We start from the raw sequence: 23,769 nt of genomic DNA, 5'->3' as shown, positions 1-23,769 counted from the left end.
TAAGGACGGTGGACAGACCGAACTGACGCCACAGACAAAGAGGAAACGGGAAACTACCGGATCCAGTCCGGATTTCACCCCGACTAAGAAGCCGGCGGGGGGATCCGGGTGGAAGGCGGTGTCCTATAAGAAAAGGACGTTAAAAGGCCCAGTCAGGACCGACGGCAACGCGAAAGACGATACGACGCCTGTTCCGACGAAGACGAACGCGACCAAAGGGCCCAAAAATAAAGATAATAAGAAGAGGAAGAGAGGAGCACGGACGTTCGCTGACGCACTGAGACGGATGAAGGACGCTGACCTGACGACGGAACAGGCGCAAATAAGAGGTTACAAAGTGACGAAGGACGGAGGCGTTCTGCTTCGCATTAAAAGCGGGGCAGACGCGAGAGAAGCCCTGCAGGATAAGATCAAGCAGGCTGTAGGGGATGAGGCAAGTGTGAGGGACATCACTTGGGCGTCGCGCTCGAGATTTTGGACCTCGACTGTGCCGTTGACATCAAGGACGTGACTGACGCACTACAACGGGAGACGTCAGACGGAAGGGATCCAAAGGTACACATCTTTGGACCCAACAAGAACAACAAGTATATGGCAGTGTGTGAGGTTGAGGGAGGCGCAGCAAGGGCTCTCCTCAACAAAGGACGAATCAGAATCGGATGGATGGACCGCCGTGTCAAACCGAGACTGACAGTCCCAAGGTGCTACAAGTGCCTAGGATTCGGTCACACTAGACAGACGTGCAAAGGACCGGACAGAGGACGGTGTTGCTGGAAGTGCGGAGGGTACAACCACGTCGGTAAAGACTGTAACGTGACTCCTAAATGCTTCCTGTGCTCTGAAGCGGGGCACCGGGACACTAAACACATCCCTGGTAAGGGAGAGTGCGCGGTGTTCAGGGCAGCGCTGGAGGAGTCCAGGAAAAAGACGCAGACATGACCGTAATACAAGGAAACCTGCAGAGATGCGAGACAGCACAATTATTGCTGGCCTACATCGCAACAGAACACGACGCTGACGTACTCATGATATGCGAACAGTACAGAGACCTGACGATACCGACGTGGTTTAAAAACGCATCGGGAACGTCGGCCATCTGGGTGGTGAGGAACAGGTCGCGTGTACGCGTAAGCGGGGCGGGCGAGGATCACGTTTGGGTGAGGCTGGATACCGTACTTATGTCAGTGTCTACCTCACCCCAAACTGTACCATCGGTGAATTCGACAGAAAGGTCGACGAGTTAGAGTACGCGTTGAGGACGCTACCGGGCAACTCATAGTAGCCGGCGATCTCAATGCAAGAGCGGTCGAGTGGGGCATGGACAACACCAACGAACGGGGTAGGTTACTGCTGGAGATGGCTTCCAGGCTAGATCTGGTGGTGGCCAACATCGGACGTAACGCGACATACGTAAGACCAGGGTATGGATCTTCCATCCCAGACGTCACGATGGTTACAGCAGACTTTCTGTCACGGATAAAAAGATGGAGAGTGATCGATGACTTTACGGCCAGCGATCACCAGAACATCAATTTTGAAGTGGCGGATGGGTCGGTAAGACGCGACAGAACCGATTACAAACTACGGTGGAACGTTAACAAACTGGACTCAACAAAACTGACGGAGACTTTGTTGGATGCTTGTGCTCCAATAAACAACGTTCCGTACGGGCTGACGGGAAGACAAAGGACGGAAAAACTAGTGGATGAGACGATGAGGCTGATCCGTCACCTCTGCGACGTCTCAATGCCACGAAAACATAGTACGCACCATAGACGATCGACATACTGGTGGACAGACGAGATCGCTCATCTGCGAGGGCTGTGTATAAGAGCGAAAAGACGAATGTATCGCGCGCGAGAAAGAGGTAAGCCGGAAGCTAATACCTTATCGGCAGAATATAGGACAGCACGGAAGACATTGACGGTCGCAATAAAAGCCAGCAAAACACGATGCTGGAGACAACTGTGTGACGAGGTGGACAACGATCCCTGGGGACTGGGCTACAAAATTGTGACTCGGAAACTGGAGAATCGGGGTCCGCCTGTGTTGCAAGACGAGACGATACTGGGACGAATTGTGGACGGACTTTTTCCTCCACATCCAGACAGAGAGGAGACAAACGAGGCCCACGATGGGATCGAGGTTCCTTTCTTCACGGAGGAGGAGGTCATTAGAGCTTCTTCTCTGATGAAGGCCAGAAAGGCGCCTGGCCCTGATGGGATACCTGGAGAGGTTATCCGAGTGATAGCCAAGAAAAGGCCAAACGTTTTGCTGGACATGTTTAACGAATGTCTTGCATCGGGCGTTTTCAGCAAGAGATGGAAGATGGCGAGGCTGGTTCTTCTCGATAAAGGGAAGGGGGAACCACATCTGCCGAGTTCCTACAGACCTCTGAGTCTCCTTGACACGACGGGCAAGGCTTTCGAGCTACTGCTAAGACCACGACTGACGGACGCGATCGAAGCCGCCGGTGGCCTCTCCGATACACAACACGGCTTTCGCAGGGGACGATCTACAATCGGAGCGATACGCGACGTTGTGGAGACCTTCCACAAAGCTCAGACGATGAACCACAGAACACGACCGTTAGTTCTGCTGGTGACACTGGACGTGAAGAACGCCTTCAACTCGGCCAGGTGGGTGGATATCCTGCGGGCTATGAAAAGGACCTTCAGGGTTCCGTCGTACCTGGCTCGGGTGATGGAGGACTATCTCAAGGACAGAAGAATAACGTACGAGACGAAACAGGGACAGGCGACCAGAAGGATCACTGCGGGAGTAGCGCAGGGGTCTATCCTGGGACCAGACTTATGGAACGCCACGTATGATGACTTACTAAGGACGGAGATGCCCCGAAACGCATCGCTTGTGGCTTACGCTGACGACGTAGCTGCAGTGATCGTGGAAAGGGAGACCAAGACAGCACAATTGACTCTCAATCAAGTAATGAGGAGGGTCGACAACTGGATGACTGACATGGACTCACGATTGCGCTGAGCAAGACGGAGATCCTCATGCTGACGAGAAGACGGATACCGACTACAGTGCCGATGATGATTGGAACTGAGCAGATCGTGACCAGTGACAAGGCCAAGTATCTGGGGGTCACCTTGGATACAAAGCTGACGTTCTGGCCACATATCGAAAAGACGGCCGATAAGGCGGCAGCGAGAATATCTCAGCTCAGCCGGCTGATGGCGAACACACACGGACCGAGACAATGCAAACGAAGACTGCTTATGTCGACGACTCACTCGATCCTTTTGTACGGAGCGGAGGTATGGGCCGACGCTCTCGATGTGGGGGTGTACCGGAAAAGACTCTTAAGAGTTCAAAGACAGAGTGCGCTTAGGGTTGCGTGCGCCTATAGAACGGTCTCAACGGAGGCAGTTCTCGTGGTGGCGGGCGTGATTCCTATAGACCTATTAGCTAGGGAACGCAAAAGAATACATGAACGCGATGCAGGCGCGACAAGGCTCGACGCGGCGAAGAATGAGAGAGAACGTACCATGACGGACTGGCACGCACGCTGGACTGCTGGTATGTATGGAAAGTGGACAAAAAGACTGATAGTCGACCTGGGTGCCTGGACGGGACGGGAATTTGGGGAGGTGAATTTTTACCTCACTCAGCTCCTTACCGGACATGGTTTCTTCAGGCACTATCTGCACGGACGGGACATTGTACAGACCTCGGACTGCAAGTACTGCGGACACGAGACGGACGACGCGGAACACACGTTCTTTGACTGTGACCGCTGGGTGGACAGGAGACGAGAATTAATGACGACGGTAGGAGAAATATCGCCTGACAATATTGTCGGCTTGTTGCTCCGAAATCAGAAATTCTGGACGGAAATCGCCACTTTTGTGGAAACGGTACTCCGGAGTAAGAAAGAGGATGGATGCTTGGAGGACGAAAGAGAAAACGTCGCCCGTTCATGATGAAGAACGAGGATAAATGGTGAAGACCCGTCGGTTTGAGTCTCGTACTCTGAAACGGTGGGACTGCTGTTACCTCAATGGCGACGGAGAGAATGGGGACGAGCGCTTGTGTGTGAATGGGCCTCAGTAACGAAAGAGATAGTATGAACGGGTAAAGAAGAATGGATGAATGAATGAATAGGTGTGTATGGAATGGTCCTGCGGTGGTGAAGTTATACTTACGTGTTTCCACACCGTCGGGCGGATGGGCATACGGCTGTCAGCTTTATGGTAGCCCTATGTTCGGGGGATCTTACATCTGCCTGGCGCGTGCAATGAAGACATTTTCTTGTCGACATTTCACGAATCAGATGATGGAGGTTTAGGCCGTAGGCTACCCTTTGCTACCTCTTTGAATAATAAGTGGAAGTAAAGGGAGAATCGGTCACGCGAGTTGCGCGTTCGCGGTCGTCGGGTGCCTGAGGTCGCGAGAGCCTTCTTATGGTCTTCAGAAGATTTGCCTCTTTTTTTAACCCCTTCAAAAAACAAAAAAAAAAAAAAAAAAACGTGGTCGCATCGACTCGATCACTCGTTTTTCTGCTTCCGTTTCGTAAGTAGTGTAAACATCAAAATTATAAGATAAGGATAAAGTTATGAGAGCTGTCCTTCGTCGCTAGCACCATAATGTACTAATACAATTTTAATTCGTTTAAACCTCCAAGTATCTGAATGAAAAATGCAGTAAGCTGCCAAATAGGCTTGGGGAATTGATGAAGCATCTACAAAGCTCCAACTGTCTGGAATAATCTAAGTAAAATCTGGATCGGCTGAAATTTCATTACTTATAGTGAAATTATCAACTAGTCCCATTACTCTACGACCTTTTTCATCTGTCTCTGAATATTCGGCAATAGATATCTGTGATTCTAGCCTGACATCATTTTTTAACAAGTATTCGTAAACACCTAAGTTAAATGCAGAACATTTAACATTCACAATCCAATTATTTTTTTCTTTAATCAATGGTAATTTTTTTATCCATACTTATGAGCCTAATTTATCAATTTTTGCTTGCAAACGCATAGAAGAAGTAGACTTTACTCGCAATGGCATCAATAAACAATATACTAATGGAATATGTGAATTAATAAAGTTTACAATTATGATAGAAGAAAGCTGAGGTATTTTCTCGTTTAAGTACCATAAAAAAATTGCCTGGATTCATTTTTAAATCTTGTAAACTCTTCTTTTATGTATGTACTTGATACACAAAACAATAAGAAAGCCTTATAGATGCTGTGCTTTTCCAAATTTTCAAATACTTGCAAACCTGAAAATCATAAGATTGTATTAGTAAAGTATTAAGCCAACTGAAAGAGTCTATATATAAGACTATTTATGTTGTAGGTCGAATACAGTTAAAAACAAAATTGTGTTTCTGTAACGAGAAGATTTAAACTTTTATTTTCAAACTTATGTGACTAATATTTACATTTTTTACCTGCAACGAGAAGAAACGACATTTAGTGTTCGTTATAAACCGTATCGTCCCTACTGCTCAAGTAAACGCTCGCGACTGATCTCGCAACTCTTATCTATTCCCCCTCTCTTTTACAACAGCTTACTTGTATGTCAGTTGTATGTACCGACGATTTTGTCTAATGCGGTAAATTAAATAAATAATATTTCTTTACATCTTCCCTCCCGAAGGAGAAAATGTTTACATTTTCTTATGAATAATGTACAAATAATATATCTATTTTATAACTAAATCAGCACTTAATTTTTTTTTATTGATTTCCCGTTATTGCTGGAATTAATTTTGATATATGGAATAAATTTGACCTTTGTCTTTTCCGTCCCATGTTAATTTCAAATATTGAGATCGAAAGTTTTTTTAAAATTTCATAGGGTCCACTTCTCAATTCATCCAGTTTTTTCTATTTAACTTGTTTCCATTCTCCACGTATACCCAATCGCCTGCGGACAACATCAACTGTTTTCTATTTTTATCATAGATATTCTTATTATACTCATGGGATTTTTTCGAGTTTTCTAACGCTGTTATTTTATCTTTTGCCCAATCTTCCCGAGTGATTGTTATTCTTAATTCTTTAGGCAGTGTTGTGGAGTTTCTTCCATACATCAGGTATGAGGGAGCAAATCCTGTGATACTATGTTTAGTGTCGTTGTAATATTTCACACATTCTTGTGCTACAGTTGTCCAAGCTACCTTCTTCTTGTTTTCATTCATTTTGCATCTGATCCTGTTGACGAGTGTCTGATTCAATCTCTCGTTCAGACCATTTGAGAACGGGGAATCAACACTTGTAAAAATGATGGGTATATTTTTTTCTTCTATGTATTCCCGGAAATCTTTTGAATCTATCCCGGGATATTGATCAGCTAAAATGCTTCCAATTTTCTCCGTTTCTGCGACCATATCTACCAATTTAATAAAATCGGGTGCACTCTGGGATTTGGACGTTCGTATGTAGGCATATCGTGTGAAATGGTCGACTAAGAGGTGTAGGTATCTCTTTGTCGAGCTTGATCCATCAAACCCTCCTACGGTGTCTATTGACATAATCTGATATGGTTCTGTTGCCGGACCTAATTGTGACATTAAGCCGTATTTTTGTTGTCCTCTTGTTTTATTTTTGATGCATGTCAGACAATCTCTACAAATTTTTTTTATATTTTCTGTCAAATTTTCGGCTGTATAATATGGACTGATATTTTGATGCTTCTGTCTTATGCCTATATGACCTAAATTCTCATGGATATCTTTAAAAATCGCTAAGCTGAATTCTTCTGACAAGATAATTTTCTCTTTGTTATTCATTTTTTATAATAAATGTTATTTCTGGCTATCAATTTATCTTTTCTTGTTTGTATTTTATTGTTCTTCTTTTGGTCTTCGACAATATTTTCCAATTTTATCATATTTACAGTTTTTAGCTGTTCTCCATAATCTTCGTCTGAGTTCAGTACTTGATTCCTACTAAGACAATCAACCTCTTGGTTATATTTTCCTGGAGAGTATTCAATTTCAAGATCGTACTGAGATAAATAGTTTGTTAGATCTCCCAAGTCCTCATCCGTTCGAGATTTAATATTTAGATTTTCTAATGGCTTGTGATCTGAAATTACCTTGAATTTTCTGCCCAGTAGTAGGTGCTGCCAATACTGTAAGCATTCTTTTATTGCTAAGCATTCTAAGAACGTTGCTTTTTTCTTTTTCTGCGCTGTATTTAATTATTTTGAAAAATACCAACGGGTTTTTCCTCTCCATTTTCTTGAATTTGATTCAATATTGCCCCAAGTCCTAGAAGGCTGGCATCTGTATAGATCCGTATTGGTAGTTTTGGGTCAAAAATTGTAAGAACTGGCTGTGAGCATAGTATTCGTTTCATCTCATCGAAAGATTTCTGGCATTCTTCGGTCCATTTAAACTCTTGGTCTTTTCGCAATAAATTGTGTAGCGGGTCCAACTTAATAGCTATGTTTGGTACATACCAATGATAAAAATTTATTTTGCCTAGGAACTGTCTTACATTCTTTTTTGTAGTTGTCATTGGAAATTTTTTTATCGCAATAAAATTGTCGTTTAAAGGTTTGACCGAATTGTTTTGTATAATATGACCCAAGTATTTCACCGAGTCTCTTGAAAAAGCGCATTTCGAGAATTTCAATCTGAATCCCTCCTTCTTTATGGCTTAAAACAGCCGCCTCAGGTGATTCATATGTTCGTTGAATGATTTGGAAAATATTAGTAAGTCGTCTATATAACAGATGGTGAACTCTGCAAGATTGTTTTTTCTGATTATGTTACTCATTATCCTTTGAAATATCGCTGGTGAGGTCTTAAGTCCAAATGGTAAACAAGTCCTCTGGAAGTGACCTTCTTGTGTAACGAATGCTGTTTTGTATCTGTCTGACATTTGTAAAGGAATAGACCAGAATGCTGAGTTTATGTCCAGCGTCGAAAAATATTTACAGTTTCTTGTCTTAATCACAAGGTCTTCAATCAAAAGGAATGGTTGCGATTGTGGAACAACGATTTTGTTTAAGTCCCTAAAGTCAATGCATAATCTCGATTTCCTGTTTTCTTCTTTTTTGAATGCTAGAGTAACTAGCGCGGCGAACGGGCTGTATGATTCCTCAATCAATTTTTTTATCTAATAATTTTGCTACTTGTGATTCAATTTCCTTCTTTTCTTCTACTGTGCATCGATATGGTCTCTTACTGCAATATTTCTCTGTCTGTAAATCGATGTGTGATTCATAGTTTTTCACCGTGCCTATATCGTATTTATCTTTAGCAAAAATTGAGGTATATTCATTTATTAGTTCTTTTATTATAAGTCTTTCTTCATTGTTCAGATGATTTATATCAATCTTAAAGTCTTCTTCTTTGACATTTTCGTTGAAATTAACCAACACTTTTTCTTCTACGCTTTCATTCCTTAAGTTTTTATCAATCATACTATTACTTTTTTGTTCTTCGCTAATCTTTTGGTTTTTTTTTCCTCCACTTGACTGACTGTTAAATTTTCATCTTGCATCAAACGGAATTCTTTGATGCAATCGAGTCCGATAAGAAATTCATTGTCAAACTTTTCTTCGTATACTATGTAAACATTCATTTTTTTTTCTATATTAAAAATTTTTATACTTCAAGTGATAAAACCACTAGCTCTTCTTACGCCGTTGATCGTTTTAATCTTGTATTTTTTGGACTCATTGGGTTTTCCATTTTTGATTTTGAAATACTTTGAACTGATTAACGAAACATTCGCACCAGAGTAATAAATTCAATCAACCTCCTCTTTATTGTCCAATAATACCTTTACTTTTATCAATGGCAGCAATACTAGTTTTTGGCTCTTCATTTTGTAGTTTAACTTCCAGTTGTGAGTTATTGACTAATTTTATTGGATTCTTTTCTTCCCCTTATTCCGTTTTTGTTCTAAACCAGCAAACGCTTTCGAGGTGGCATCTATTTTTTTTTTCATATTAACTCGCATACTTTACAGGGATTTTTCTTTTCTACTTTATTTTTATAAGTTTCAGGTGGATTTTTTTTCCCATTGAAGTCTCCTTTTTCTACCAAGTATTCCAGACTTTTGATCTTGTTGAACAGATCTTTCGTTCCTTTGATTTCGTTTTGGTCCATTTTATCCGTGATGTAGTCTGGCAGACCAGTGGCGATCAATAATACCATTATTTCCGTATTAATATTTTTATCCATATCCAGAAGTATTTGTTCCTTTTTCAATGCATAGTCCAGTAATGAGCAACTTATATACTTAAAATTTATAGCATATTTTGCTGTTGACTATCCCTTATTTTAGTAAGTATCAACAAAATCTTTTTTACAATCTGCCCAACTAGAATTTATGGAGTGTTTCATTAACATCGAACTGTACCAGTCAACGCAAGAACCTTCTAAGAACAATCTCAGAATTTCTATTTTCTCCTCATCTCGTTGAACATTCAGGCGTTCGCATTCTCTTTCGAATAGATCTATCAATTGGGTAATATCGCTCTTTTTGTTGGTGAGTTTTTCTAGAATGAACCTTTCTGAAGATGACTTAATTGTCCTCTTTTGTTCAGTCATTGTTTGGGAAGCACTACTAAAAGTTTGTTTCAGATCTTCTTTTGATAGGCCGTTTGAATTATTAGCCTTTGGACTGATATTTTGATGCATCTGTCTTATACCTATATGACCTAAATTCTCATGGATATCTTTAAAAATCGCTAAGCTGAATTCTTCTGACAAGATAATTTTCTCTTTGTTATTCATTTTTTTATAATAAATGTTATTTCTGGCTATCAATTTATCTTTTCTTGATTGTATTTTATTTTTTTGAAAAATATACAACTTTAAAGAAATATTCTTTAATTAATTTACCGCGTTAGTCAAAATCGTCGGTACATACAACTGACATACAAGTCAGCTGTTGTAAAAGAGAGGGGGAATAGATAAGGGTTGCGAGATCAGTCGCGAGCGTTTACTTGGGCAGTAGGGACGATACGGTTTATAACGAACACTAAATGTCGTTTCTTCTCGTTACAGGTAAAAAATGTAAATATTAGTCACATAAGTTTGAAAATAAAAGTTTAAATCTTCTCGTTACGGAAACACAATTTTGTTTTTAACTGTATTTGACCTACAACATAAATAGTCTTATAAAACGACATTTTTGTCCGTTAAAATTCAAAAAGAGAAACTGAAGAAAAATGGAGAAATTACGTTTCGAATTTATCATGAAAGAAGCCACAGACAAGAAGTCGAACGCGCTATTGGTGACTTCCATTACAACACCAGACAACGAAACTTTTGACCTGCCAGAAGAATTGCAGGATGTGAACTTACACACGGAATTAATGAAGACCGATACTTTTATATAGGAAAGTTAAAAACATAAACTTAAAAAGGAATCAGAAGAGAAACGCGTGGATTGCATTGAACACATATATGTATATGTAAGATATTTGTGTAAGATGTTTCTCTTTCTCTCTCTATTCCTTTCTTATACTTTTTATATTACTCTTCTTTATGTTATAAAAGAAAAGAGATTAACTTACCACAACTAATATTGTACGATCGGAATCGATCGTGAGCGAGAAAGTAACATTTTGTAAAACGCGCCTTCAGTCCGATATTAACGATCGTATCCCCACCACTCGGCGCCGAGCGTGTACGCCCTGCTGGGCCCATTATCGAAGACATTCGTCCTATTTTTTCGCCAGACGCTTAAGAGAACACCTCATTTTTCCAACGAACATAGTAGACGATTCAACATCCCAGGGGTAGTGCGATCACATCCCAGGGTCGACGATAGAAAGGTGACGGACCGCAGAGGCGGTAATTAACGGTAAAGAAAGGGAGAGGCGATACGAAACGGTAAGAAAGTTCTTTATTGGTACCAATCATCTTGAACGGATAAACGATAGGAGCGGTACCACATGCTTTGCCCGTGAGTGACCGCTGGTAAAGAGAAGAGAAGTCAACCACGGGTTTATCCGAGGTTGATCATCATTTTAACGTAATGTAATATTCAAACAGGGTTTTTATGCCGTAAGGCTTTTCCCTGATGAGCCAATAAAGCATTAGCATTTTCATTGGCTCAACCACGTGTTTTATTTTGTTATAATTACCCTTTCACCTTCCTTACAATTAGCTAAATCCAATCGCCGGAGGACTCCACGTTGGAGGAATTTTTGGCAAATACATTTTGGTGCCTCCTGTGAGGTCTGAATTCCTGATCTCTGGTTTGAGCGAATCTGCGTATCTGGTAGCAGTAGATTGAGTAAGACGGATTCAAGAACAACGAGGTTGAGAACATCTACTTCATGAACACCCTCGCTATCCAGTCGAGCTAGTTGTTACAAAGGATTTGGAATAGGAGATAAATAGATTCAATCATTTGTGCATACGCTCATTATGCGTATCCGCTTTTTAAAAAATTAATAAATATTTCACATTAAATTGCGTCTTCGAACCCCTTAGAAGTTCGCAATTTCTAATATAAGTATTCATTGTCTCATCTTTCTTACCAAATTATTATAATAAAAAATAGGAATCGATTCATACAATTCTATTTTAAATTCATCGGAAATAACACGTGTTATTAGTAAAATCGTTATTCCTTGGTTCCGAAATCGCTTTGTCTTTGGACAAAGAGCGCGATAACAGTTTCTACGGTTACATCGCTTAACAACGATACATATTTTCAAATCGCTTTGTTTTCGGACAAAGAGCGATAACAGTTTCCACGGTTACATCGCTTAGCAACGATACTTTTTCAAACAGAAGATTAAGTAACGACGAAATCGTGACGTCGGTAGAGCCGATAGATAAGGGACCCCCACCCCCTTTTTTACCACTTAACAGCTCAGGACCGTAACCGCGTGATCGGGAACCAAGCGCGCTATTATAAAATTTCATATATCGATTCTTTGCCTTGCCATAAATTAATTAGTCCGCTTTCGAAGAATAAAACAATTAACATCGGTACAAAATGGAACGAAACCAACTCAGTCGGGCACGAGCGGCGTTGAAGGCGCGGTTAACATATTTAGAAAAGGCAATTGAAGAAGGAAAATTACATCCGGACGAGATATCATCTCGCCTCGAACGTATAACTCATCAAGTAGATACATACGAACAATTACATCAGGAATGTATAGATAGTGATACGGAGGAAGAGTTCGGTGATTTAGACCAGCTTTTAGATAGATATCACGCAATCAGGAGGACATTGGACGCGAGCAACGCATCCACGGTTAATATCGCGAGCGATGCATGCACGGCTACGAGTAACATCACGACCGCAGAACGACAGATTAAATTACGACGTATTGAGATACCGCAATTTGACGGAGACCTAGTAAAATGGCTTTCGTTTAAGGATGGTTTTTTAACCTTGGTAGATGCGCGAACCGATATGTCTGATTTAGAGAAACACACCTATCTTCGAGACTCCCTGAAGGGCGACGCGTTCGAGACGGTCAAGTCATTTCCAGCAAACGGATCGTGTTACAAGAAGGCGTGGGAAACACTATTGAAAACATATGATCGGAATCGCGTCATTCTGGCGAGATACCTCGACACCGCGCTAGATTTAGTATATGCAGCAGATAAGTCGGCATTAGGAATAACGAAACTCAGAAATACGATCCGAGCTCATTTTCAAACGATCCATTCATTCAACGCGCCCCACGCCATTTTAGTTCGTATCATCGAGCGACTTTTAACCCCTAACGTTCGAGAGGAGTGGGATCGGCAACTTAATTCAGATAAATACCCAACCCTCGAGGAAATGGACGAATTTCTAAATGAGATCGAACTACGTAACCTTGCATCATCGGGCATGCCCAGGTCTACGCGAGACGAACCCCACGAAAAACGTAAAGCTATCGCGCCGACAACACTACACCCGCGGAAACGAAAAAATATACAACCCACACGTACGTTCCTCACCAATATGACGTCGAAATGTGTCATTTGTAGAAGAGACTCCCACCAATTATTCCGCTGCAGTCGATACAGTCGGATGACGCCGCGCGAGAAATGGGCGGTGATACGAAGGTATGGGTTATGTGTAAATTGTCTAGGGAAACATCAGGGAGCTTGTCAATCCTCGAGTTGTCAAATTTGTCGTAAACCACATCACACGTCATTACATCGGGACGATATATAGTGCGTTTACCTTTCCGCGAAGAGGGACACGATTATAGCGAGTCACGCCATATAGCTTTGCGTCGCTTCCACAGTCTTTGGCGAAAATTAAACACGAACCCCGAACTTCGGAACGAATACGAGCGTACAATGCGAGAATACATAACATTAGGTCATATGTCACTAATAGGAGACGACCCGATCGGAGGCTGCTATCTCCCCCACCACGCCGTCATCAAATCAACCAGCACGACGACAAAGGTACGAGTCGTATTCGACGCTTCCGCGAAAAATAGCCAGGGAATTTCCCTCAATAGAACATTGCTAGTCGGACCCACGACACAGGACACATTAATCGAACATTTATTACGATTTCGCACGTATCGATATGAGTTGACCGCGGATATAGAGAAAATGTATCGTCAGGTGTGGGTACATCCGGACGATCGGCAATATCAGCGTATATTTTGGGTTCACAACGACCAGATTAGGACATTCGAGCTCAACACGGTCACATTCGGTGTAGCATCAGCTCCTTTTCTCGCCATCCGGACTATAAAACAACTCGCGAAAGACGAAGGCGCTAAATACCCAATCGGAGCCGAAATTCTAAATAGAGATTTGTACGTTGACGATCTTATCACGGGAACTAACGATATTGAGACGTTAAGGAAGATACGCGATCAGACTATCGAGATATTAAAACGAGGCGGTTTTCACATGCGCCAATGGGCTTCCAACTACCGAACAATCCTCGAAGGGTTAGAGATGAAAAACGTCGATGTCGAATTCTTCTCCGGAGAAACCCCGGTTCTAAAAACCCTTGGAATTTCATGGAACGCCCATCATGACCATTTAATTTATTCAGTCGCGCCTATAGATCTTCGCGAAAGAACGACGAAACGACGGATTCTGTCGGAGATCGCACAAATTTATGATCCACTCGGATTATTAGGACCCATCGTGTAACAGCCAAAATCTTGATACAAGATTGCTGGAAAACCAAGGTCGATTGGGACGAATCGGTACCCAACGTATTACATTCCTCCTGGATAAAGTTCGCGGAACAATTAACACTAGTTGATAACTTAACGATCGAAAGGCGGCTGACTGCCGATAATTATAGCGAATTATAGATTCACGGATTTTGCGATGCGAGTCAAGTAGGATACGGTGGTAGTTTATACGTGAGATCGCGAGATCGAGTCGGTAATGTACACGTACGATTGTTATGCGCTAAGAGCCGCGTGGCTCCGCTCAAGGACACGACCATACCGCGATTAGAATTATGTGGAGCGTTGACACTTGCTCGATTATATAGAGAAGTTCGGACATCGTGCGGATTGAAACCGAATAAGATAATTTTCTGGTCCGATTCTATGATTGTATTGGGGTGGCTAAAGAGATCATCTAATACATTGAAACTATACGCGGCGAATCGCGTACGCGAAATCCAAGACATTTGTGTAGGAATCACGTGGCGGCACGTACGAACGGAAAACAATCCCGCGGACGCATTATCTCGCGGACAACTTCCTCGCGAATTTATAAAAAATGATTCGTGGTTTCACGGTCCTTCATGGCTCAGACGACCGGAGTCCGAATGGCCAACTCAGGTTGAAATAAAGATAGATGAATTGCCTGAAATTAAAAAACTCTCGGTATTCATGACGCGTATCGAAAAGGGAAGCATATTTCAACGATTTTCCAGTTACACGCGACTATTAAAAACTATAGCACGATGCAGAAGATGGATCAAAACAAACTTATACCGGGGAGAAATCTCGACCGCGGAAATAATCGACACAGAACTACAGATATTAAGACTCGTCCAAGACAACAATTTCGAGACGAAAAGAAAAAATTGAACGATACAGGGGAAATTAAGACTACGAGACTCGCCGCGCTAAATCCAATCATTGACGAAACGGGTTTGATTCGTGTAGGAGGTAGACTGAGAAACGCAAATTTACCGTTCCAGGAGAAATGTCCAATACTATTACCATCTCGAAACCATGTGACCGATCTTCTCATTCGAAAGTTCCATGAACAGAATTTCCACGCCGGCATACAAACTACCCTCTATGCTATGCGACAACGATTTTGGACTCTAGATGGCAAGAATCAAGTGCGAAAAATCATACGTAATTGCGTACGCTACATTCGATTCCGCGCGTCAGGTATTCAGTATAAAATGGGCGATCTACCGAAAGCTCGCGTCCAAGAAAACATCGCGTTCTCACATATTGGAGTAGATTTCTTCGGTCCCCTCTGCGCGAAAGAGAAGAAATATCGTAATCAAGGTCGCGTTAAGATATACGGGTGCATCTTTGTCTGCATGTGCATAAAGACCGTGCATATCGAATTAGTTAGTGATTTGTCAACAGACGCATTTCTCGCTGCCTTCCGGCGTTTTACGGGACGAAGAGCCATTCCGGCCCACGTGTATTCAGATAACGGTACTAACTTTGTTGGGGCGAACAATCAATTAAAGGATTTATATGCCTTAATCAATTCCGACGAATATAAGACGAAGATCCACAATTTCGCGACCGACCAAAGAATATCGTGGCATTTCAACCCCCCACTCTCACCCCACTTCGGAGGTCTATGGGAAGCTGCCGTCAAATCGTTCAAACATCATTTCAAACGAGTTGTAGGAGAAACTTTATTCACGTACGAAGAGTTGAATACCTTCGCTGCAGAGATTGAAGCCATCTTGAACTCGCGACCGTTGTGTCCCATCTCATCAGATCCAAACGATACGACAGCACTAACACCTGCTCATTTTTTAGTTGGAAAACCACTTAATATGTCACCGGAGGAAAATTATGAGAATGTTCCATCCAATCGGCTATCCTCATGGAAACACATCACGAAGGTGCGGCAGGATTTCTGGCGACGATGGCACATTGAATATTTGCGCGAGCTGCAGAAACGTCAGAAATGAACAAATTCACAGTATAAGCTCGAGGAGGGTATGATTGTCATTCTCATCGACAAGAATCAACCCTGCATGAGATGGCAACTGGGACGGATCACCGACGTGCACCCTGGAGAGGACGAGGTAGTTCGGGTCGTAACCGTGAAAACGATACACGGAACCATCAAGCGTACTGCCACCACTGAGTGCCCTTTATTAAACAATAGTCAAATTAATTCGTAGGTAAACTTCAGACGTAATGTTCACGCATGATTTAAAGACACGATATTTGTATAAATGTGTAAGACGCAAAGTCGACTGGCCAGCGACGTTTTGATTGTATCAAGCGATTCTACGACTAATCACTGTAACTTAAAATGGGTTAACCCGCCATAATCATATCGGGCGAGAATATTGTTGATCAGTACCCTCTCAACGGGGGGAGTATGTACGATCGGAATCGATCGTGAGCGAGAAAGTAGCATTTTGTAAAACGCGCCCTTAGTCCGACATTAGCGATCATATCCTCACCACTCGGCGCCGAGCGTGTGTACGCCCTGCTGGGCCCATTATCGAGGACATTCGGTCTAGTCTTTCGCCAGACGCTTAAGAGAATACTTCATTTTTCCAACAAACATTAGTAGACGATTCAACATCCCAGGGGTAGTGCGATCACATCCCAGGGTCGACGATAGAAAGGTGACGGACCGCAGAGGCGGTAATTAACGATAAAGAAAGGGAGAGGCGATACGAAACGGTAAGAAAGTTCTTTATTGGTACCAATCATCTGAACGGATAAACGAGAGGAGCGGTACCACATGCTTTGCCCGTGAGTGACCGCTGGTAAAGAGAAGAGAAGTCAACCACGGGTTTATCCGAGTTTGATCATCATTTTAACGTAATGTAATATTCAAACAGGGTTTTTATGCCGTAAGGCTTTTCCCTGATGAGCCAATAAAGCATTAGCATTTTCATTAGCTCAACGACGTGTTTTATTTCGTTTTAAGTACCCTTTCACCTTCCTTACAATAAGCTGAATCCAATCGCCGGAGGACTCCACGTAGGAGGAATTTTTGGCAAATACAGCAGTCTTCCCTCGCTAATGATAAGTTTTTTCCCATTAAGGGAACTGGCATGATTTTAAAGTAGGGTTTGCTGACAAAAACTACCACTTTCAAATTCTAGCCATCAAGATAGAATGCCACGTTCTATGAAAGCGCAAATATTGACGTATTGTTAGGAATAGAAGTCTACCTAGAGATTCTATGCACGGGCTAAATAAGAGCAACGCGTTCGCATCCAACCCTTCAAAAAACGCAGTTAGGATAGGTGGTAGGTGGACATTTACTAAGTGGTAAAGGCAGCCTTAAAGGGGTAGTGTGCAACGTAGCGACTCAAGCGCAGGATATCGAGAAATTTATATCAAGGTTTCAAGAATTGGATAACATCACAGACGTTCATCCGTTAATCTAGCAGAAAAAGTACTGCGAGGATCACTTTCAACGAAAGCACAGACGGGACACTGACGGTCAGTTCGTCGAACACCTCTCCGTTATAGAAGAAAAATTAGTAAGCCTCAAGGATAATAGGACCGCGGCATTAAATCGATTTCTAACCTTAGAGCGCAAGTTAACCAAAAATTCGGTATTGCGAGATGATTATACAATGTTCATGAAAGAATACAAGGATTTAGGGCACTTGAGGACGGTTCCAAACGATAAAGCAGCTGCTCTAAGTAATTACTACATACCGCATTACGCGGTTGTGAATGAGGAAAGTGTAACTACAAAGTAACTACATACGCAATTCTACCGCCTAGTGCGAATAATAGCGTACTGCAGCAGGTTCAGCAGGAATGTGCGCCGTGCACAGGGCAAGGACATCGGTCCATTAGCTGTGACGAAAATCGCGGAAGCTAAAAGTCGTTTGAACAAACTGTGTCAAAAGCAAGAGTTCAGAGAAGAAATAAGAGTTCTGACTAAAGATCCAAACATTGTAATACGCGGTAGATTAGAATGCTTTCTAGACAATAACAGAATCAGAACACACACACACATGCGTGTAAGAGGGCGGTTGAAAAACGCGAGCATACAGTACGACAGTAAATACCCCATCGTGCTTCCAAGAGCGCACTAACTTACCGTGCTAATAATTCAATATGAACATCGGAAAAATTGTCATGCGGGCCCGCAACTGACACTCCCGGCGGTAAGAGAGAACTATTGGCCTATGGTGAGCAGAAGTACGGTCCGAAGAGAAATCAAGAAGTGCGTAACCTGCTTCAAGAACTCGTTAATAGCTTCGCGATACAAAATGGGTAATCTACCGGAATCGCGGGGTGCCCCCTCCCGGACCATCACAAGCACCGGCATAGATTATTGCGGCCCTATCCTGGTAAAAGAGGGGTGGAGATGGAATGTTAAATACGTAAAGGCATACGGTGCAGAGTATTCTTATGCATAGCGACAAAAACAGTTAACCTTGAGTTGGTGACAGATATGTCAACAGATTGTTTTTTAGCGTATTTGAAACGATTCATGGCACAGCGGGGTAAACCTCCTAATATATATTCAAACAATGGAACTTACTTCGTTGGGGCAAATCGCGCGTTAGGAGAAAAAACAATACAAGTATTCAATGATATAGCGAAACCCAAGATTAGTGATCCATTAAGCGTCGAAGGGGGTACCTGGCACTACATACCGCAAGGCGCTCCAAATTTCGGTGGTTTGTGGGAAGCGGTAGTGAAAGCCGCAAAATATCACTTAAGACTCGTGGTAGGAAACGCTTCACTAACATTCGAGGAATTGTGTACTGTGCTAACCCAGATAGAAGCAATATTAAATTTACGCAATCTGTTACCTCTATCTGCCGATCCCAGAGACATAAACGCCCTTACTCATGCTCATTTTCTTATTTGAGACTCCCTGCTGTCGGTATCTAAACCGGACATAAAGGAAATTTCAATCAATCGGTTATCCTGGCTGCAACTTATCGAGTAGCTGCGACAGTATTTTTGGAAGCGGTGGTCAAAAAACTACTTAAACCTGCTCAAACCAGAGGCCAAAAGGATCCGTGCAAACACGTGATTCACTACAGAAGGGCCACTTGGTCGTAATTCAAGATGACAATCTACCCTCACTACGATAGCTGCTGGGCAGGGTGGAGCAATTAATACCGGACGCAGACGGAGTAACTCAAACAGCAATGATTCGAACATCCAGAAAAATCATCAAGCGGGCGGCAACAAGGCTATGTGTTCTACAAATAGAGCAACCATAGGCAGTCATAAGCATTTATAATTTGTAAAATGTATTCAATGTATTATTAACAGGTGGTGCTTAGAAGATTTAGTTAGTATCAAATGTTATTTAAGGCAACGTCAGATTATATTTTTTGATCAGATTGTACATATCAGCGTTATTAGGTTCCAAGTTTTATTTTGAAAGGCAGTCCTTTCAAGGAGGCCAGCATGTTCCGTCATTGTCAGAACACTTAAAGGAATTTATCAAAGGAAAATTCGGATAGCATTCACAAATATAAAGATAACGGAGAAAGCAATTTACAGTAAATAGAAAATAATAATTTAGTATCACTGGGTTTTCTTCGTCGACAGACTGAAAAGTGTCAATAGATATCTAGTTATCGCGTTCGGTATCCGATCTTAATTTCTAAAGTCAGATAATTATGCCTCGACATACTGTTTTATGCGTAAAACACTGAAACGTTGGCGCAAGCTATTTTTTGGGGATTAGAAGTTTGCATAATTAATTCCTATATTTTATACAAACTGGTTGAAAGGCAGAGAAAAAAGCAGCCACTTAATCACTTGCAAATCCGAAAAATATTAGTGAAACTGTTCAGTGAAAATAGGGTACTTGACCGTTTTGTATTGCGCGCGGAATAGTTAAGATAGCGACAGCGTGGAGACATTAGATTAAGTAGATTCACACCCTAAATAGGATCTGTCACGATGGCCTTAGTTGAGTTGTGAGGGCACGCGGGGACATTAGAAATTCATGGAGGACCGCCTTAGCGCGTCAGGGTCATGCGAGTGCGTCTTGAGGTTGGTGGAAGGGGAGAGGCGTGCGTGGAACCTTGGTCTCGAGAGCGCACGCAGTAGCTAATTCCAGTTCTGGATAGTGAGAGAAAGAGTGTTATTTCTGAGAATAAAGAGTGACGCCATATTGTCTTTGTTTAAGTGAGAGCTGTGGTGTGCTTTGTGGTGCGCTTCCAAGCTACTATCGTGTAAGTATTCAGGGTTGTTGCAGAGACACAACCATTCAAGGGTGGTTGCAGAAACACAACCATTCAAGGGTTGTTGCAGAGACAAAACCGTTTTAAGGTCGTGCAGAGAAACGACCACTCCTTTTACAGAGAGTAGCGGTGTTTCTTACAGGGCTTGCCGGTCTACCAACGTAGGAGAGAATCGCAGCGGCTCAGACTACCTCCAGGTATAGATTGTTGGCGACGAGAAAAACGCCCATTTGTAGGACTGATAACGTGGCTAAGTAGGTTGCGGTACCTTGAATAGTTGTACGGAAACGTAGATAAGAGAGCTGACTAGCGTAAGGAGGAAAGAAGTTCCTCGCGACCATAAAAGGTGTGCAAGTGTATCGGCACCGAAGGAGACGATTCATCGGCAACGACGCGAAGATCTTCAGTCGGGTGGTAAGATTGGATCTTCTTCTCAGGGTGAAGAGAAGACGAAGGGTGCGAACGAGAGAAGGTGCTATAATTGTAACAAGTTCAGGCACTTGATGGGAAATTGTCCAAGGCCGAAGAGTGAGCGTGTAACATGTTTTAAATGCAGTAATTCTGGTCATCGGGCCAATCACTGCCAGCCAAGAGAAGAACAAATTAATTGTGTCACGGTAATGCAGGAAGAGGACAACAACAACTTTCTACGTGAGGTAGAACTGCGTGTTAATATGGAAGAAAATAATTTTAGTATGCGGTTAACCCATTTGCATCATCGCTCTACTTAAGCTTCCACATCGAAACATCAGCGACGTTCAACAAACGAATGACGCGTATCACCACGCGCGGTCGATCGTATGTGCAGTAACGGGCATCGAAATTATCGATGATGATTCATGATAAAAATTCATCGAGCTCATTAAAAATGTACTTTTTAAACGATTTATACAAAGTATTATATCTCATTTTACATTTTTTTACACAAAAGGATAAACAAATATTTTTTTATAAATAAAATAAACTTATTTTAGTTAAAATGAACATATAAATAAATTAACGTTCGTGAAATTCTTTAAAGTAGTCAATACATAATGCTTTATCACAAACATGGCATTTAAATACTGTCTCCCTTCGAATTGACATACTTAGGCATAGAACGCATCGTTTTGAAATTCTATTTCCCTTTCCTGGAGTTGCAGGTATCTGTACAGGAAAATGTCTGCCAGTAAATCTCGTAATGGAATCATTGACAGGTGCCTTATTTACATTCATATTGGGTAAATATTTATCAATAATTTCTTCAGCTAATAACTGTTTAAACACATGAAACGATCGATCTTTCTTATGATTTTTAAAAATTACATAAGTGTTTAGCAACATCATGTCAATAAAATAAAATAATATTTTTTTATAGGCTTTTTTACATCGTCGAATAGTATGAAATTTGCTTAACATCTGGTCGCCAACATCAACTCCACCCATATATTGATTGTAATCTACTACTGCGGTTGGTTTTAAACTATTTTCTCCAGTATATCGGTTTCGTTTTTCTTCAACAAAACTTAAATCGTGCATAGTAGTTAGCATAACGACATCTTTCTTGTCCTTCCACTTTATCGCCGCCATCTCTTTTATACTAAATATAACAGCTTCCCCTTTTTGTAATACGCATGATTTTAATTCTGGAGGAATTTCTTTCCTATTTATTCTCGCTGTTCCGCATACATTTGTTTTCATATTATATAATATTCTCGGTATAATGTTGGTGAACTGTACCAGTTATCAATGAATAAGCAATACCCCTTGTGCAATAATTGACTTTCTTTCAACAAATTCAATACAACATTCCTGCCAGCAGATCCTGTAGCAGTTTTATCTCTTCCTATATATATATTGAAATTATGTATGTATCGTGATTGTGAATCACAGACTTTATAAAATTTGACACCGAATCTCACACGTTTTGTTCGAATAAATTGTATGTAATGTAAACGACTTCTACATGCCATTAGTGATTCATCAATGGAAATGTTTTTATTTGGGACATACATACGAATGAAAGTTTTCTTTACAATTTCAATAACTTTTCGAATTTTAGACAATGGGTTATTAGGATTATTTGTACTGGAAAAGTATAAATTTTGTGAGATAGAAATAAATCGGCTACAGCTCATGACATTCTTAAAATACGGAGTTTCTATACTTTTATCTGTTGACCAATAGCTTTGAATCGTGGGCTTGGAAATTATATATATATATAGACTCATTAAAATATTTACTGCAATAAATACTTTTAATTCGTCCCCTTCAAGAGATATAAAGTCTGCGTCGCTTGCAACATACTTATTGGTTTCCATAATTACTTTTGTAATTAATTCATTGTTAAAAAATAATTCAAAAACCTCCCCTCTCGACAGACCCCGTGTATTTACAGTTGCACCACCCACATTTGTAAAACGATGTATAATCGGAGTATGATTTTCGGCTTTCCACACGTACTCTTCATTTATCAAACTGTAGCTCTGTTCATTTTCGCTATCAGAACTTGACGAAATCCACCGGCAACGTCTTTAGAAAGTCGTACCTCATTACTTGATTCCGAATCAGGATTCTCAATATCCATTGGGGCATACTAAATTTTAGATTATATTACAAAATAAGATTGCTTTCCAAACTTGGATTTTCGAATTCAAATATAGATTAGCAACACTTACTAATAGTGGCAATTTGAAAGATTTTCACAGAAAAAGTAAAACTTTTTTAAAATACACTGATGTATATTAAACTCAAAGAACTGGAACGCTCTCACAAATGGTTAAACGTGGTCTGATGCAATTGAAGAATATGTTGCAACTGGTAAAAAAATAAACGTAGGCTCGCAGATTATTCCGCTCTTGGTGATAGCTGACTGTCGCGACTCGCGGATTATTCCGCGCTTGGTGATAGCTGACTGTCGCGACCCGCGGATTATTCCGTGCTTGGATGCAAATGGGTTAAAAGCGCTCTTAGATTCAGGAAGCCCTATTTGTTTTATTAAGGACCGATTTATTCCGCGCGAATATATGTTTACTAAGGTTGATTCGAATCGATTTTGCGGAATAAATAGTAGCGGTTTGGAAGTGATCGGCTGTATAGATGCGATATTAGTTTTCAGTGATAAGGAATACAAAATTACATTACGAGTCGTACCAGATACGACGATAAGCAGCGCGTTAGTGTTAGGTCGAGACTTTATGTTAGTAGCAAAGCTATTTTTAAGCGAAGAAAAAGAGATCGCTGATATTATGAGTATAGAGGTAGATCGCGATAACGATTCCGGTTCGTCGCAGGTAATGGAAATTAATGAAGACCTTCTGTCGGACATAAAAGCACGGGCACGTAAAATCTTTGACAGATGTTACATTAAAGCGCAAAGACCGTTTAGTTCAGCCGTTGAAAATACAATGAAGCTTAAATTATAAGACGATAAATTTGTCATTTCGGGTCTCCCAGAGGCGGCTTCGAAGAGCTTACCAACTGCAGTGGTTAAA

General features: G+C 41.5%; 3 protein-coding genes across 3 annotated transcripts; 2 read left to right on the top strand and 1 right to left on the bottom strand.

The window, feature by feature from the left end:
* The first annotated feature begins 591 nt into the window (after positions 1-591).
* LOC122520469 (cellular nucleic acid-binding protein-like) lies at positions 592-939 on the top strand. The gene has a single exon (XM_043640530.1). It carries the CDS (start codon positions 592-594, stop codon positions 937-939), a length of 348 nt encoding a protein of 115 aa, XP_043496465.1.
* A 13,918-nt stretch (positions 940-14,857) lies between these two features.
* Positions 14,858-16,066, top strand: LOC122520468. The gene has a single exon (XM_043640529.1). It carries the CDS (start codon positions 14,858-14,860, stop codon positions 16,064-16,066), a length of 1,209 nt encoding a protein of 402 aa, XP_043496464.1.
* A 5,906-nt stretch (positions 16,067-21,972) lies between these two features.
* LOC122520467 (piggyBac transposable element-derived protein 4-like) lies at positions 21,973-22,797 on the bottom strand (the record flags this gene model as incomplete). The annotated part of the gene is made up of 1 exon (XM_043640528.1): positions 21,973-22,797. A coding segment is annotated over one exon (825 nt), but the record flags the coding sequence as incomplete, so codon positions are not given.
* Positions 22,798-23,769: the final 972 nt, after the last annotated feature.

Source organism: Polistes fuscatus, unplaced genomic scaffold (assembly GCF_010416935.1).
Source record: "Polistes fuscatus isolate 324 unplaced genomic scaffold, CU_Pfus_HIC Scaffold36, whole genome shotgun sequence".
Classification (NCBI taxonomy): Eukaryota; Metazoa; Arthropoda; class Insecta; order Hymenoptera; family Vespidae; genus Polistes; species Polistes fuscatus.
Note: the sequence above shows the minus strand (reverse complement) of the source record. Positions and strands in the feature narration are given on the sequence as shown.